The sequence below is a fragment of the Cyprinus carpio genome, chromosome A21 (genome assembly GCF_018340385.1).
Source record: "Cyprinus carpio isolate SPL01 chromosome A21, ASM1834038v1, whole genome shotgun sequence".
Classification (NCBI taxonomy): Eukaryota; Metazoa; Chordata; class Actinopteri; order Cypriniformes; family Cyprinidae; genus Cyprinus; species Cyprinus carpio.
In genome coordinates, this window is record NC_056592.1 from 20313699 (window position 1) to 20328439 (window position 14741).

At 34.9% G+C, this 14741-nt stretch overlaps 1 protein-coding gene across 1 annotated transcript in view; it reads left to right on the forward strand.

The window, feature by feature from the left end:
- LOC109083861 (serine/threonine-protein kinase 32B-like) overlaps positions 1-14717 on the forward strand; it is a 50902-nt gene extending 36185 nt beyond the window's left edge. Inside the window, exons 7-13 of the mRNA XM_042711228.1 lie at positions 2969-3058; positions 3477-3580; positions 4682-4798; positions 4924-5049; positions 6238-6366; positions 12341-12405; positions 13230-14717. Of these exons, the coding sequence (XP_042567162.1) occupies positions 2969-3058; positions 3477-3580; positions 4682-4798; positions 4924-5049; positions 6238-6366; positions 12341-12405; positions 13230-13341 (743 nt within the window). The 3' untranslated portion in view covers positions 13342-14717. The remainder of the gene's footprint in view (positions 1-2968; positions 3059-3476; positions 3581-4681; positions 4799-4923; positions 5050-6237; positions 6367-12340; positions 12406-13229) is intronic.
- Positions 14718-14741: the final 24 nt, after the last annotated feature.

The window sequence follows — 14741 nt, forward strand, 5'->3', positions numbered from 1 at the left end:
ATGTGAAGTTTTATCTCAAAAAAACCCCACAGATAATTTTTTCTAGCTTGTTGAAATTGCCACTTTTAGGATATGTGTTTGTCCCCTTTAAATGAAAATGAGCTAGTGCTCCCGCCTCGCTTTTCAGATGAGTGCAGAGCTTCAGGAGCTCATGCTCATGGGCATACCGTGTGTTACGGTTTAACTGGTTGTGATCGTGTTATTGATCCTGCAATTTTTAACTACCACATTCCTATTCACGATCATTCTGGTAGCCAAGAAGGCAGCATTAATGAAACAGGCAGAGACAATGGTAGCTTTATGAAGCGTGATGCTTACTTTGTCTGGAGTCTGGACGTTTGCGCACAAAGCGTTGGTATCGATCCCTCTTTCAGAAGCAATCTTTGCACCACTCCAGCGCTGAACTGACCCTCGTTTGTGAGGCAGTCCAGCGTAAAATGTTAGCACAAACGTATAGGACTTTTCCGTCTTCAAAAATAAAATTTAACCACTGTATCCTAAGTGGTCTATGGAGACTCCTATGTTCGTTGGTGCATCCCAATACACAACACTTTTAATGGCTCTTTGACATTGTACCTCCAGCAGCTACTGCAAATAAACACTAATGATGGACCGCTTCCATCAACACCCCCAAAGCTTCACAGTCCTTTGCCACTTCCTGGATCACCATTTCACTCAGTAACATTACATTTATATGCTGTTTATTGTCGATGATCGCATTTCTTTTCATATGCATACTGTATGTACACATACAAGATCGCTTGTTTCTGCGTCTTCCTTGCCTGTGTTTTTGATCGGCACATTCTAGACTCATTCAGGATGCGTAATAGCACCCCGAACATATAACAGCGAGAATGCAGAAAATTCAGTGTTTGGCGAGGAAAGAGTTAAAAGCAAACAAGCAAACCTAGCCCAGATGAGAAAAAGTAGCACAAAAGTAACGTAACGTAACGCACTACATTCCATAAAAAGTAACACAATTAGTTACTTTTTTAAGTGAGTAATGCAATATTGTAACGCATTACAATTAAAAGTAACTTTCCCCGACACTTTGAACTATTTTGGCAGCTTGTTCTCAATGAAAGTTGTTTTGGACAATCAGAAAATTTAAAGTTTAGAAACCTACAGGATGTTTTTGTACTACAGTGACCTCTTATAGTATGTCAAAATATCATTTTGACTTGATTTCTTAATTCATGTCCCCTTTAAAAACAAAAGACTGCAGCGGAATAGCTATGAATACAAATGAGATTGTTTCTCTGCAGGAAACTCTTTCATCTTCTCTTTATCACCGATGTCCATTGTCGGTGTGTAAACAATGCAGCTGCTGCATGAAGGTGTTTTACATTCATATCAGCACTGCACACATCCACAGCATCTACTCTGTCTGTGCTTTAGGGGCACATATGCATACGCTTAGAGAAACTGAACCCTGTATACCCCCTTCCTTCTGCGTGTCGCATCTGCTCCGGTTCCCTTCATCAAGGTGAACGGCTGACTTTGGCCTCCTCACTCCGGTCACTGTTATTTCCTCAGCTGCTCGCTACACTCAGTGTCATCACATTGCCAGGAATAAGAAGAGGAACTGCCTCACAAATCAAATCTAACAAACTGTTTTATTAGGCTTGAAAGGAAGGAATAGATTTTGCAAGGTGCTTTTTCAACCTTTATACTGTGAGACAAAGCTGCTGTTTTGGACTGAATGTATCATAACAGAATGGAAGAGCACTGTTTGTAATGAGATGCCAAATTAGCCACCACAGTTTTTCAACACATGAATCAAAGTTGTGTCCAAGATGCAGAAATTTAAACATCTTTTTAAAAACTATTTTAAAGTTTTTTTCTCTCATTAAGTGGTAAATTTTTTGATTTTGGTAAAAACCTAGTCGTGTCGATCAGTTTATTCTTAAGCCATTTATGGCCTAACGCCGTTAAAGGAAAATGGTTTAACACATTTACATGACCACACACGTTTTGACTGCTTATTAAGCACAATAAGTTTAAGAATGTGCATGCACTTAATAATTGCCTGAGTTCTCGTTCATTGTTTGTTATCATGGTTTCTGATAGAGTTACACATCTGCACCCTGTTACATTGATTATTCCCTGTGTGTGTTTAAGCCCTCAGCTCTTTCTGTTCTTGGTTTGGTGTTGGCATTGTTAAACTCTTGGTTATAGACTTTAATTCTAGCATCTTACATAATACCACACAGTGATGTGACACTGACCCAGTGACAATGAAAAAGAAAAAAAAGAGATTTTGCCTAAATGCTTATTCTAACATGCTATATCATGTCAAGGCTTAAAAAATGAGCCCCATTTGGTAGATGCTGCAACTATGCTATTAGGTGGCCAAAATATTTCATTATATTATAATTGCCAGTGACTACTTGTTTTGAGGCCTCTTAAAAGCGTGAAAATTATTTATGCTTATGACTCCAGATAGATAAAAAGTGTTGGGACTGTGCACATTGTTCGTTGTTGTCAGTGCATTTTTTCCTGCGGCTCCAGAGTAATTAGTTGCACAGCTGATGTGATTGCCTCAAAAAAGAAAATCAGATGCAAAAAAGATGGCATCATGAATGTCACATACTCCTAGTCCTGCTCCAACTGAGCAGATGCCAATGAGATGAATGGGAATGCTAACGGATAGCTTTCTCCAGATATTAAAGACCTCGCAGGTATCACGAGGCATTGATTTCATGATATAGTAGTATGTCCCTTGCTTTCAGCAGCGTGTGCTTTCCCATCACCAGCAAAACAAATCCTTGCTAGTATGCAAATTGGGATGCAATTAGCATGAGACCATCGATCTCAGGAAAGTCTCTGTAAGCATCAGTGTAACCACTTTCATTTGACTAAAAGACTTGTTTATTTGCTTATATTTGTGTTTATATCTTATAGCCTCATGTTAAATACAGTCGTGTACATTATATGGTTATATTGAGCATTCATCTCTTCTTTGCAGGTCACGCTCACCTGACAGATTTTAACATAGCTGCTATTGTGAAGGAAGACTTAAAAGCCACATCTATTGCAGGGACAAAACCATACATGGGTGAGAGCTTTCATACTTTTCTTTAACCCTGAGAAGCTTCTAGTTACGCTTTATTTGTGTGATTTAACACAGCTTCAGTCATTTTTACCTTGTCTGGTATTACTGTGTGCTGTTGTGTAAATTTAATTCATGTCATTGACTCAATTAATAATGAATAAATTAAGCTAGATGATAATGCTATCATTTACTGACTGAAAATAAGGAGCTTAGAGCAGTACAGTACCAGGCTTCAGTTACAAAAAAAAGACCAGAAAGTAGCATTGAATTAGCATTGTTTTCAACAATGTACCATGCTGATTTTTTTTAAACAAGTGGGCTGTACAAAGAACAGTACTGATACATAACAGCATTGATATAATTTGTTGAAATGGTATACTTTTTATTAGAGTAATAATGATAAAATCATATGTTGTTGCAGCCCCAGAACTGTTCCAGTCGTTCGAGGGAACACACCCGGGTTACTCTTTCGCAGTGGACTGGTGGTCTTTAGGGATCACTGCATATGAGCTTCTCCGTGGACAGGTGAGGCTCTCTCTCTCAACCATCTGATCTGAGGTCAGTATTAGCACAAGAAACCATTCAGAATGAAGTTTTACTTGTGGTACAGGTTTAATTTTTTGATGAATTACTATTTTTAATGTTTTTGAAAGAAGTTTCTTCTGCTCATCAAGCCTGCATTTATTTAATCAAAAATATAGAAAAATATTGTGATATATTATTACAATTTAAAATAATTGTTTTTAAATTTATTATACTTTAAATTATCATTTATTTCTGTGATGCAAAGCTGAATTTTTAGGATCATTATCACATGATCCTTTAGAAATCATTCTAATATGATGATTTATTATCAAAGTTGGAAACAGTTCTGCTGCTTAATATTTGTTCAGAACATGTGATACTTTTTTTAGGATACATTGATGAATAAAAAGTAAAAAAAAAAAAAAAAAAAAGTTATGTTTTTAAAATATAAATATTTTGTAATAACAATATACACTACTGGTCAGTAATTTGGGGTCAGTATTTTTTTTCTTTCTTTTTTTTTTAATAAAATCAATACTTTTATTCAGCAAGGATGTGTTAAATTGATAAAAAGTGATAGTAAAGAAAAATATATTATTAGAATATATATTATTAGAAATTTTTTTTTTTTTTTTTGAATAAATGCAGTTCTTTTTAACCTTTTATTCATCAAATATATTAGACAGCAGAACTGTTTCCAACACTCATAATGAATCAGAATATTAGAATGATTTCTAAATGATCATGTGATAGACTGGATGTTACATGTGACACTGAAGGCTGGAGTAATGATGCTGAAAATTCAGCTTTGCATTACAGGAATAAATTATTTTTTTTAAGTATATTCAAATAGAAAACTATTATTTTAAGTTGTAATAATATTTCACAATATTACTGTTTTTTTCTGTATTTTTGATCAAATAAATGCAGGCTTGATGAGCAGAAGAGACTTCTTTCAAAAACATTAAAAAAAAAGTAATGTTTCCAACCTTTTGACCTGTACTGTACACTAACCCTTCTATTAAGCCTCATCGTGTACTTCTGAGAATCAAACTGAAGAAGAAATAGATGTTTCATTGACTGTCGGTTTGACCTCCGTAGAGGCCGTACATCATGCGCACCAACACACCAGCCAATGACATCCTGCAGACTTTCCACAAAGCGTACCCCTGTTACCCTTCGGCTTGGTCTACAGGGATCAAATCACTCTTACCAAAGGTAACATTAATCACGCCAATGCCACTGTAGTCATGCTTTATTCACTGGATAATCACAGCTACATTTAGGATCAGCCACAATCTCGTTGTGTATGAAACATGCAGTGTGTTTGCTTCTGTGGTCAGCTGCTGTGTGTCGACGCTCAGAAGAGGATTTCCAGTCTCTCGGAGCTCCAGGAACTGGAATACCTCTCTGATGTCAATTGGGATGCTGTGCTCAGCAAACAAATCCCACCTGGCTTCCTCCCTAATGTAAGTTTATAACACACACACAGCAAATAAAGAGACATGCACATGCAGACATTCCAGATATGAATGATTTGAACTGCTTTAAAGGGACAGTTCACCTAAAAATGAAAGTTCTGTCATAATTTCCTCACCCCCAAGTTCCAAACCTGTATGAGTTTCTTTCTTCAGTTGAACACAAAAGAATATGTTTTGAAGAATGTAACCATACAGTTGCTGGTAGCCATTGACTTCCACAGTATTTGGGAAAAAAATGATGGAAGTCAGCGACTGTTTGGTTCTCAGCATTTTTCAAAATATCTTCTTTTGTGTTCAGAATTTTCATTTTTGGGTGAATTTTCCCTTTAAGAGCAAATAATCTCTAATGGGCTCTGTAGAAGCTGATCATTGTTATTTTCTAACTAAGGAATAAAGAAATAAAGCATTAGTTGTAAAAGATAGTTGTGGAACATAAGTAGTACACTCTTCCATTCAGAAGTGATCAGCTATGCTCTATATCAAAATTAAACATCAAACACTTTGTTAAAATTTAGACTTTATAAAGAAATTTTGAATGCAATCTTTGTATCATTTGATTTTAATAAATATGTAAATATCTTGTATATATTGATTTAATGTATAAAACTGAGATTCTATGGTGTTCATGTTAACTTAGAATAACAGATCATTTCAATTTACTGTATAATAACAGCAGCAATAACTCGTTATAAAAATATCAAAACGTCAAGGGTTCATGATAACAAAATCGTTTACAAAAGCATGAATATTGATGGTTTTCACCATGTTCTGCTTACAGAACCAGAACATGTTTGCAGATGCGGCTGATTTAATTTACGTTACACTCGGCAAACCTCGTGCAGATTTATGGTAATTGATCTGGACTGAGAGGTTTTCATGCCGTGAATCTTGGGAGCGATGTGTCCATCAATTAAACACGACCAAAACATACATTTCAGAAGCCTCTTGATGTGGTTATTTTTTAACATTTCTGTTTGCTTGTGGTAATTGTTCTCTATTCAGAATGCCCATGAGCATTATTTATGCTGTTTAGAATGCACTGTAAAAATTCCAAAATTGTCTGAGATCTGAGAAAAGCTCTGGCATTATTATAGCCACTTGCTCGAATATTTTGAAATCCGTGCATATCTTATGCGATGACATGCAGGGTATAAATGAGTGTTTGTTTGATGGCAGAGGCGGCGACTAAACTGCGACCCCACATTTGAGCTGGAGGAGATGATCCTGGAATCCAAACCGCTTCATAAGAAAAAGAAGAGGCTGGCGAGGAAGACGAAAGAGAGCGGCTCTGATGGATCTCCTCAGGTAGCATCTCTGTTATTACTTCATAACGTAACAGTCACACCACAGTCTTTGTAAAAAAAAAAACCTTGCTAACACTGTCAGCCACATGGTTATGCAACAAGACATAAAACAATTGAAGTCCTGTTTATTGCATTAACATGTTTCCCTTGAGTTCTTCTGCAATGGCTCTCTCCTTTGTTTGTCAGTATGAGTCATTTCTCTGAAGGATTTGTGCAAAAAGCATAGACAGATAAGAATCGTTGACCTTTAGAAACACTTTTTGTAACTTTTTCATAACTTTTATTTATTTATTTATTTATTTATTTATTTATTTATTTATTTATTGCACAGTGATTTAATTACTGAATTTTACAGTTTTTTTTTTTTTTTTTTTTTTTTTTTTTTTAAGATGATACGTGATACACACTCTGAAACTGTGGTGGTAAAAATTAAACAGACAACTATATAAGATTTACAAGACAAAAACATGATGAAATAAGTGCACTTAATTGTTTTTAATGTGCCCTTGTAGTTTACCATAAATCTCAAAAGTATATTTTTAAAAAACTGTACTTGCAGATGATATGAATGAAATAAAGGCCACTTGAGTGTACTTAGAGAGACACTTTCATGACGCTCTCAATGCACTTTTAAAAAGTGCACTTTAAAGTAATGTCAAATTAAAAGCTTTACTTTAAAATACTTTTAAATCATGAAGTTTCAGTCTTTTGTTGCACTTTAAAGTACACTTATTTTGATGTGTTGACATATTAAAACAGACGTAAAGTACTTTTCACTGTAGAGTATAATTAAATATTGCATTTAAAGTTAATATATTTTAAATTTACTAAATTAACATCATTACAAATCTTGTAGTTACAAATATATTTAAATACGTGACAATAGAAATAGAAATTGCATTCAAGTATATTTTAAATGACCATAAATCCTCTAAATAATTATGAAACTGCAAATAAAGATGTACTTAAGTGGGTCAAAGAGCACTCTTAAAGGGACAGTCCACCCCAAAATGGAAATTGTCATTAATTATTTACCCTCATGTTGCTCCAAACCCGTATGAGTTTTTTTTTCTAACACAGTAACCAAAAAGTTTCTGGTAGCCACTAACTTACATAGTATTTTATCCCACATACTATAAGAAGAATACTATGAAAGTCAATGGCTACCGTCAACTAACTTTGGTTACCAAAATTCTTCAAAATATCTAGTCAAGTCAAGTCACCTTTATTTATATAGCGCTTTATACAATACAGATTATGTCAAAGCATCTTCACAGTATTAATCAGGAAATTCACAAATAGCCATTTCTAACCAATAAAATATTTTAGAGCTTGACAAATCTCTGTTCTGTGATACAGTCTAAATCCTGGAAATCCTCACAGATACCACACTAAGAAAGAACATAGTTGTGAGGAGCCTATCTTTTCTTTGACAGAAATGGAAGATTTGAGATCGGTCTGTAATTAACTAATTCTCCAGGATCAAATTGTAATGAGAGGATGAATAAATGATATTCAGAAGAGGATCTATGACTTCTGAAAGTACCTCTCTTTTAGTAGCTTAGATGGTATAGGATCTAACATACATATTTTTGGTTTGAATGATTTAATACGTTTTTATAATTCTTCCTTGTAAGAAAGAATGAGGAGCTGGAGTTAGCGTTGTACGTGCACATTTTCTGAAGCAGTGGGGATCAATAATAGATTCTGACCAGTCCTGCCCTGTACAGTATCTGCTCCTGACTCTCTGTTTCTCTCAGACTTCCTCCCACTGACTCCATCTGTCCCTAAAGCCTCTCAGTCCTCTCCTCCCACTCAAGTTTGTAATGTATGGAGAGATGAGCTCGATCCAATCACAGATAAATGCAGCGGAAAATTGAACTCGTTGTGGGAACAAAATAAAGAGAAGCTTCCCACAGTGACTGGCTCCCTTCCTAGAGTTCACTCGCCTCTGTTTCTTTAATCTGTGCTCCAATACTCATTAGCACGGATTACTAGGAACGTCACATATTTACAGCTGGTGCTGGGGAAAGTTACTTTTAAAAGTAAAGCATTACAATATTGCATTACTCCCTATAAAAGTAAATAAATGCATTACTTTTTAATGGGAAGTTTGCGTCATATTCTGAGATTGCATTTCACTGTTTTTATTGATTTTGAGGAATTCTGAATCAGTTTTTGTGTGAGTGAGATGAGTAAATGCATGTTCTCATTTAGTCTAGAACTACAGTAAGATCATGTTCACACAGCGCACACAACGCTTCTGAACTCACTCCTGATTTTTCTCATCATGAGGACAGGAGGGCTGTCAGTCATTACGTGGGAAAACAAAGGAACTTGCATCACTTATTTGAAAAAGCAACATTTATATTTGCATGTAAATTGAAAAGAAATGCATTGCTTTAAAAAAGTAATTTGATAACATAACTCACATTACTTGTGCTGTTACCCCCAACACTGGTTCTGTAAAACTAATGCCAAAACTCAATTCTTAAAATTATCTGCTCAAGTCTTTCTTTGTTTTGTGGAACATGTCTTGTGGCTGAAATTCAAAGAGCTTTTATTGGATGCATTGTGGAGGAGGCCTCTGCTGGATTGTAGTGTGCTAAGCATCAGTCACGCTTACTCGAGGAAATCCCTGCGCCACTGGTGGAGTTGCGTGGCTTTCTGGAGTAAGCACTAAACACTCGACACCTGCTGACGCCTCAAAGTCATGACTGCACACATTTACACAGGCAGCACTTACAGCTCTTGTCGTATTGCTTTGCAGTACACATTTTGTGTTATATTGGAGACATTTATGGCCCGCTAATGCTCAATTCACGCCAGTCTCTCTCTAAACAGACTTTCAACTATCATCTTAAATCTGGTCCACATTGTAGCTTATTTTGACCAGGAACCAGGTTTCATACAGCTTTGCATATGATCTTATGCGTCTTATTCAATTCAAGTTAAATCAAGTCACTAATTTTATAACGCTTTACACAATGCAGCTTGTTTCAAAGAAGCTTCACAGTATTTAACAGAAAATTCACAAACAGCAATTTCTGACCAATGAAATATTTTAGAGAGCTTGACAAAACTAGAATAAATTCACATTCATTCCAGAAATTCACATCAGTTTTCAAATCAGTCTGGAAATCATGCTTTAAAAATGTCTTCATGAACAGTAACCAGGTTTGCCAAGATCTTGGGAACCCTTGGTCTAAAACAAAAAACTACAGTTGTTAAAGGAATAAATTAATATAAGAAATGGGTCTTGATTTTTAACATGTTTAGCTTATTTTAAAACGTGTTTTGTCTTTTTTTAATTGATTTGTGCCCCCTTGGAAATGTGCTGATAAAATACAAAAGTCAAAAGACAAAAGTCATTCTATTTTGACAATAAATAATTTTTAAAAGTACCATTCTGTACACTGGGAAATAGTTTTGTTGTTGTTGTTTTTTATAACAGTGTAGAGTAAAGCATAGGTGCAGTTTGTCCCTCCAGTGACCAGAGCCGAATGTAAAAAAAAGTCCATTGAAATCCTGTGGAATCACTGAATGCTTATACCTCGTATATTGGTCTGTAAACACATTTTTTCATGAAATATGTGCCGTCGGACACCTGTAAGGATTTAAGGATTCAAAGCGTTTATTATCATGTGCACAGTGAAGAAAAGTTTCCCAGTACAATGAAATTCTTTCTTTGCTGTCCACATTAAATGCCAAGAAAAGTGCACTACTGTATGTAAAAAAAAAAAATAAAAAAAAAAGATTTCGTCACCTCCTGACGAAAGAGAAAGCTCTGTGGGATTCATGACTGACTTCTGTTTGCTTGATCGTCATGAAGTGTTGTCAGTGTGATTGCTCCTGCAGGACTCTTTCTGCCGTCCTGTCTGCTCTCTGACAGCCTGCTGTTGTAGCACCTGTAGTCAGCCACAAACCTGCAAGACAGCGAGTGCAGCAGCGCAAACTCATCGTCTGGCAGCTTCAGTCAAACTGATAACACTTCTCTGAGTGCACTGACCCGACAAAACAACACAAAATTCAGAAAACTATGAACATGCCCCGTAAATTCACACTTCAGTGGCTTTAAGTCCATTATAGCTTTCATATGTAAGTGTGGCTTTTAAAGATGGAAAGTTAATAAGACAAACTAAGTTTTAAAACAAAATAAAATGGTTAAAAATCAAGACAGGTCACTTATTTTAATTTATTTCTTTAATTTAAAAAATATCAGCAGTCATGGTCTTGGGAAATCTGGCAAGCGAGGGAATTTTAAAAGTATGATTCCCAGACATGGGAAAATCATGTCAGTTTCTAAAAATATAAATTTATAATAGTTGTGCCAAGCTCTAAAATATTATACTTGTCAGAAATTTGAGAACAAACACTTTATCCTGACTGTAAAACACACTTTAGTGTGAACACTAAAATACATTCAGTTCTTTAAAGGCCTGGCATTATGGAATTATTTCATGTTTATAAATAAATTAATGCATCATTGAGTTTAAAAATGTATTCTGTTCTCATAAGCGTAGCTCAGTCGGCGTACTTCACAACAATTGCATACTATAGACCGCTTATTGCTACAGATGTATAAACACAGTTGTGTAAATGCTGCTGCTTATATGTTTAGTTATTTTCTCCTGCATCGAATACAAGACTGTTAAACATGATGCTAAATTTAAAACTTGTTCCTCATTTAGGAATTAATATGGCAGACCAAGCTACATGGAGAGTGATATGGAGTAAAAGAGCGCTCACTTATCCTAGATGTTTATTTCAGATTAGGGGTGGACCGATTATCGGCACCGATATTAAGTTTTTTTATGGTTATCGTAATTGGTCACCTTCAAAACCAAAGGAAAAAAATGATATTGTGAAATATTATATATACATTAAAATCTAATTTATTCCTGTGATGCAAAGCTGAATTTTCAGTATCATTACTCCAGTCTTCAGTGTCGCATGATCTTCAGAAATCATTCTAATATGATGATTTATTATCAAAGTTGAAAACAGTTGTGCTGCTTAATTATTATTATTATTATTATTATTATTATTATTATTATTATTGGAACCTGTGGTACAGATTTTCAGGGAAAAAAAAGCTAAAAAGAAGAGCATTTATTTAAAAAAGAAATCATGTCTAATAATATACACTACAGTTCAAAAGTTTGGGGTCAGTAAATTGTTATTCTTTCTTTTTTTGAAAGAAATTAAAACTTTTATTAAGCAAGGATGTGTTAAATTGTTAAGAAGTGATGGCAAAGATTTATATTGTTAGAAAAGATTTATATTTTGAATAAATGCTGTTCTTTTTTAACTTTTTACTCATCAAAGAATCCTGAAAAAAGTATCACAGTTTCCAAAAAAAAAAAAAAAAAAGAATTGGCAGCACAACTGTTGCCAACATTGATAATTCTAATAATAAATCATCATATTACAATGATTTCTTAAAGATCATGGAGTAATGACACTGATGGAAATTCAGCTTTGCATCACAGAAATAAATTATATTTTGAAAGGATATTAAAATAGAAACCATTATTTTATATTGTAACGACATTTTGCAAGATTACTGGGGTTTTTTTCTGTATTTTTGATCAAATAAATGCAGCCTTGATGAGCAGAAGAGACTTCTTTAAAAAACATTACAAGTCTTACCGATCCCAAACTTTTAAACGGCAGTGTATATATCGGTTCAAAATATCGGTTATCAGTCTACTTGATCTGTAATAATCGGTATCAGCATCAGCCCTGAAAAACACATATCTGTCGACCCCCATTTCAGATGCAGTCTGAAAGCGCGCTGCAAATGGCCGCAAGCAAACACTGGTCAAGTATTTAAATGTTGAACAGAGACCAGTCAGCTGCGCTGTATAGATAATGATGAGATAGAGGATAACAGATAAATGACCTGTCAGCCTGTGTCACTAAGTAGTATTTCATGTGAAACATTACCTCATTCTTTTCTTTTGATTACACAGAATGGGCAACTCCAGCTGCGCTTAGAGAGTGTCCAAAGAGATTTCATCGTCTTCAACAGGGAAAAGTAAGACATATTTGGACAGTTTAACAGTGTCATGTCCAGTTTCATGCATCTGTCTCCAATGTAAAGTAAATATATATTTTATTATTATTATTATTATTATTAATTAACATAGTAATTCCTTAACTCAAAATGCAGTTTTATATTAAACATATTTTCAACCTGATTGCCAAAGCATTTAATTGCAGGAATTTAATGAAAATTCCCATTTTAAAGAGAAGAACAATGAGTCAAAGAGAAGTAAAAGCACACTGTTAAAATGCTATGTGTGTGTGTGTGCGTGTATATATATATATATATATATATATATATATATATATATATATATAGTTTTTTAGTTTTTTAGAAGCTCTTTAGTAGCCTACATCAAGTTAAACTAAATGAAAATGAGAAATTTGCTTTGGCAACTTAATATTTGATTTTATTTCGGTTAACATTTATTTCAAGTAGCTTTTCAAGTATCCCTATGTCATCCAAGATGTTCATGTCTTTCTATCTTCAGTCGCAAAGAAATTAAGGTTTTTGAGGAAAACATTCCAGGGTTTTTCTCCACATAATTGACTTCAACAGAGACCAACGAGCTGAAGGTCTAAAATGCAGTTTCAATGCAGCAGAACATCTTTTGAGAATGTTTTCCTCAAAAACCTTAATTTCTTTGCGACTGAAGAAAGAAATACATGGAGGCGAGTAAATTATCAGGAATTTGTTATTCTGGCAGTGAACTAATCCCTTAACTGCAGTAACCTTGCCTGAAGGTAACAACTTCACATTTTAACACTGTGAAACTTTTGCATGACTAGATTTCTTGTCCTTTCTCTGTTTTGGAGGTTGAGGAAAACCAAAGCAGACGCTGAGACCAACAACCTCGATGCAGAAGAGACGAACAAAGCCATTCAAGATGGACAGAACAACAACGTACAGCATTGTTTATCAAGTTAACCTCTGGACGGCATTCCTGCTTCACTGGAAGCTGACGGCGGATGCATGAGAAAATCCATACTGGGAGACTGGAACATCACGGATTCTGGAAGGAAGCATTATCCTGGTGTGAACCTCACGCTCTGAACTAACTGACGGCGTACGCTGGTTGACAGTGACAGGCCGACTACACAATCACATACATACAGAAATAACAGAATGATGACGCTCTCTGCACCTGGCTGTGAAATGTGTGCCTTACTAGTTTAATGGATTTCTCTAATTCCCCTCGGAGGCACGTGAAGATTAACTGTTGTCTGATTCAGCGAGTGATCAGACTCCAGCCGTCCGCCATGATTTATAAAGCTGCTCTTGCTAACATACAAATGCGGAGAGCAGAATGCAAAGATATTCATTTCACGTGATCCATTCAAATGATGTAGATGTGCACCTTAATGGAGCTGGAGAATACTGTCATTCATGCCACTGAGCGCATTACTTGGCCTTTCTGGTTCTTAAGCGTTTTTGGAGATTCATTGCTGGATTGTGCTGCTAAATTAAGATATTGACCACACTGCACAGATCAAATAATAATCAAATTATTTAATAGCATCATCTGACAAGTCTGACTAAGGTTTGCATAGCCTAGGAATATTCACACAAAGCTGTCTCATTTATAATAAAAAAAAAGATAGATTTATAACATAAATGCAGTTCATTTTCTTCTGAGGTCTCATACTGTATAAACATAGGGCCTAATATACTGTGTTAATTTTCCCAGGTGTTTTACATTACACATTGCATTGTGTTTTAGGGCTAAAGAAAATGTCCATAAACTTGAATGATGACATACCGGCAGAACTTTACCAGTACCTTTCCCATACCTGTGTCTTACAGTGTAGTTCTCTTAAAGTTTGGTGGAAATAAGCAACAATGAATCAATATCGCCATCTAGTGGTCGGGTAAATATTAAATATTACAGACAATCCACCCAGAAATATTATTTTTAAAAAATGTCAAGTTTAAGCCTAGGAGTTGAACCCATTTATTGCTGTTTGTATGTCGTTGTTATTATTAATATTATTTTCATCTAATTTAGAGTGTCTTTTAATATTTAGGAGGATGTTAAATATATAACATCAAGTTAAACTAAATTTAAACTATTAAAATGTAATATCACCTGCTTTATATATAATTTTTTATTGTTGTTGTTATTATGGAATATACAGCTAATTGCACTTGATAATTTGATAGCATAACAGAACCATTAGAATTTGTTTTCCAAAACTCTGTATTATTGTACAAATGCAAAATGTGACTTTCTCATTTATTTGGGTGGTTTGAGAGCTGCATTCGTTTCATGTCTGTGTGTGTTTTAGTAGTTCTGATTTCCTTGTACCGTGAGGTGATAAATATACAGA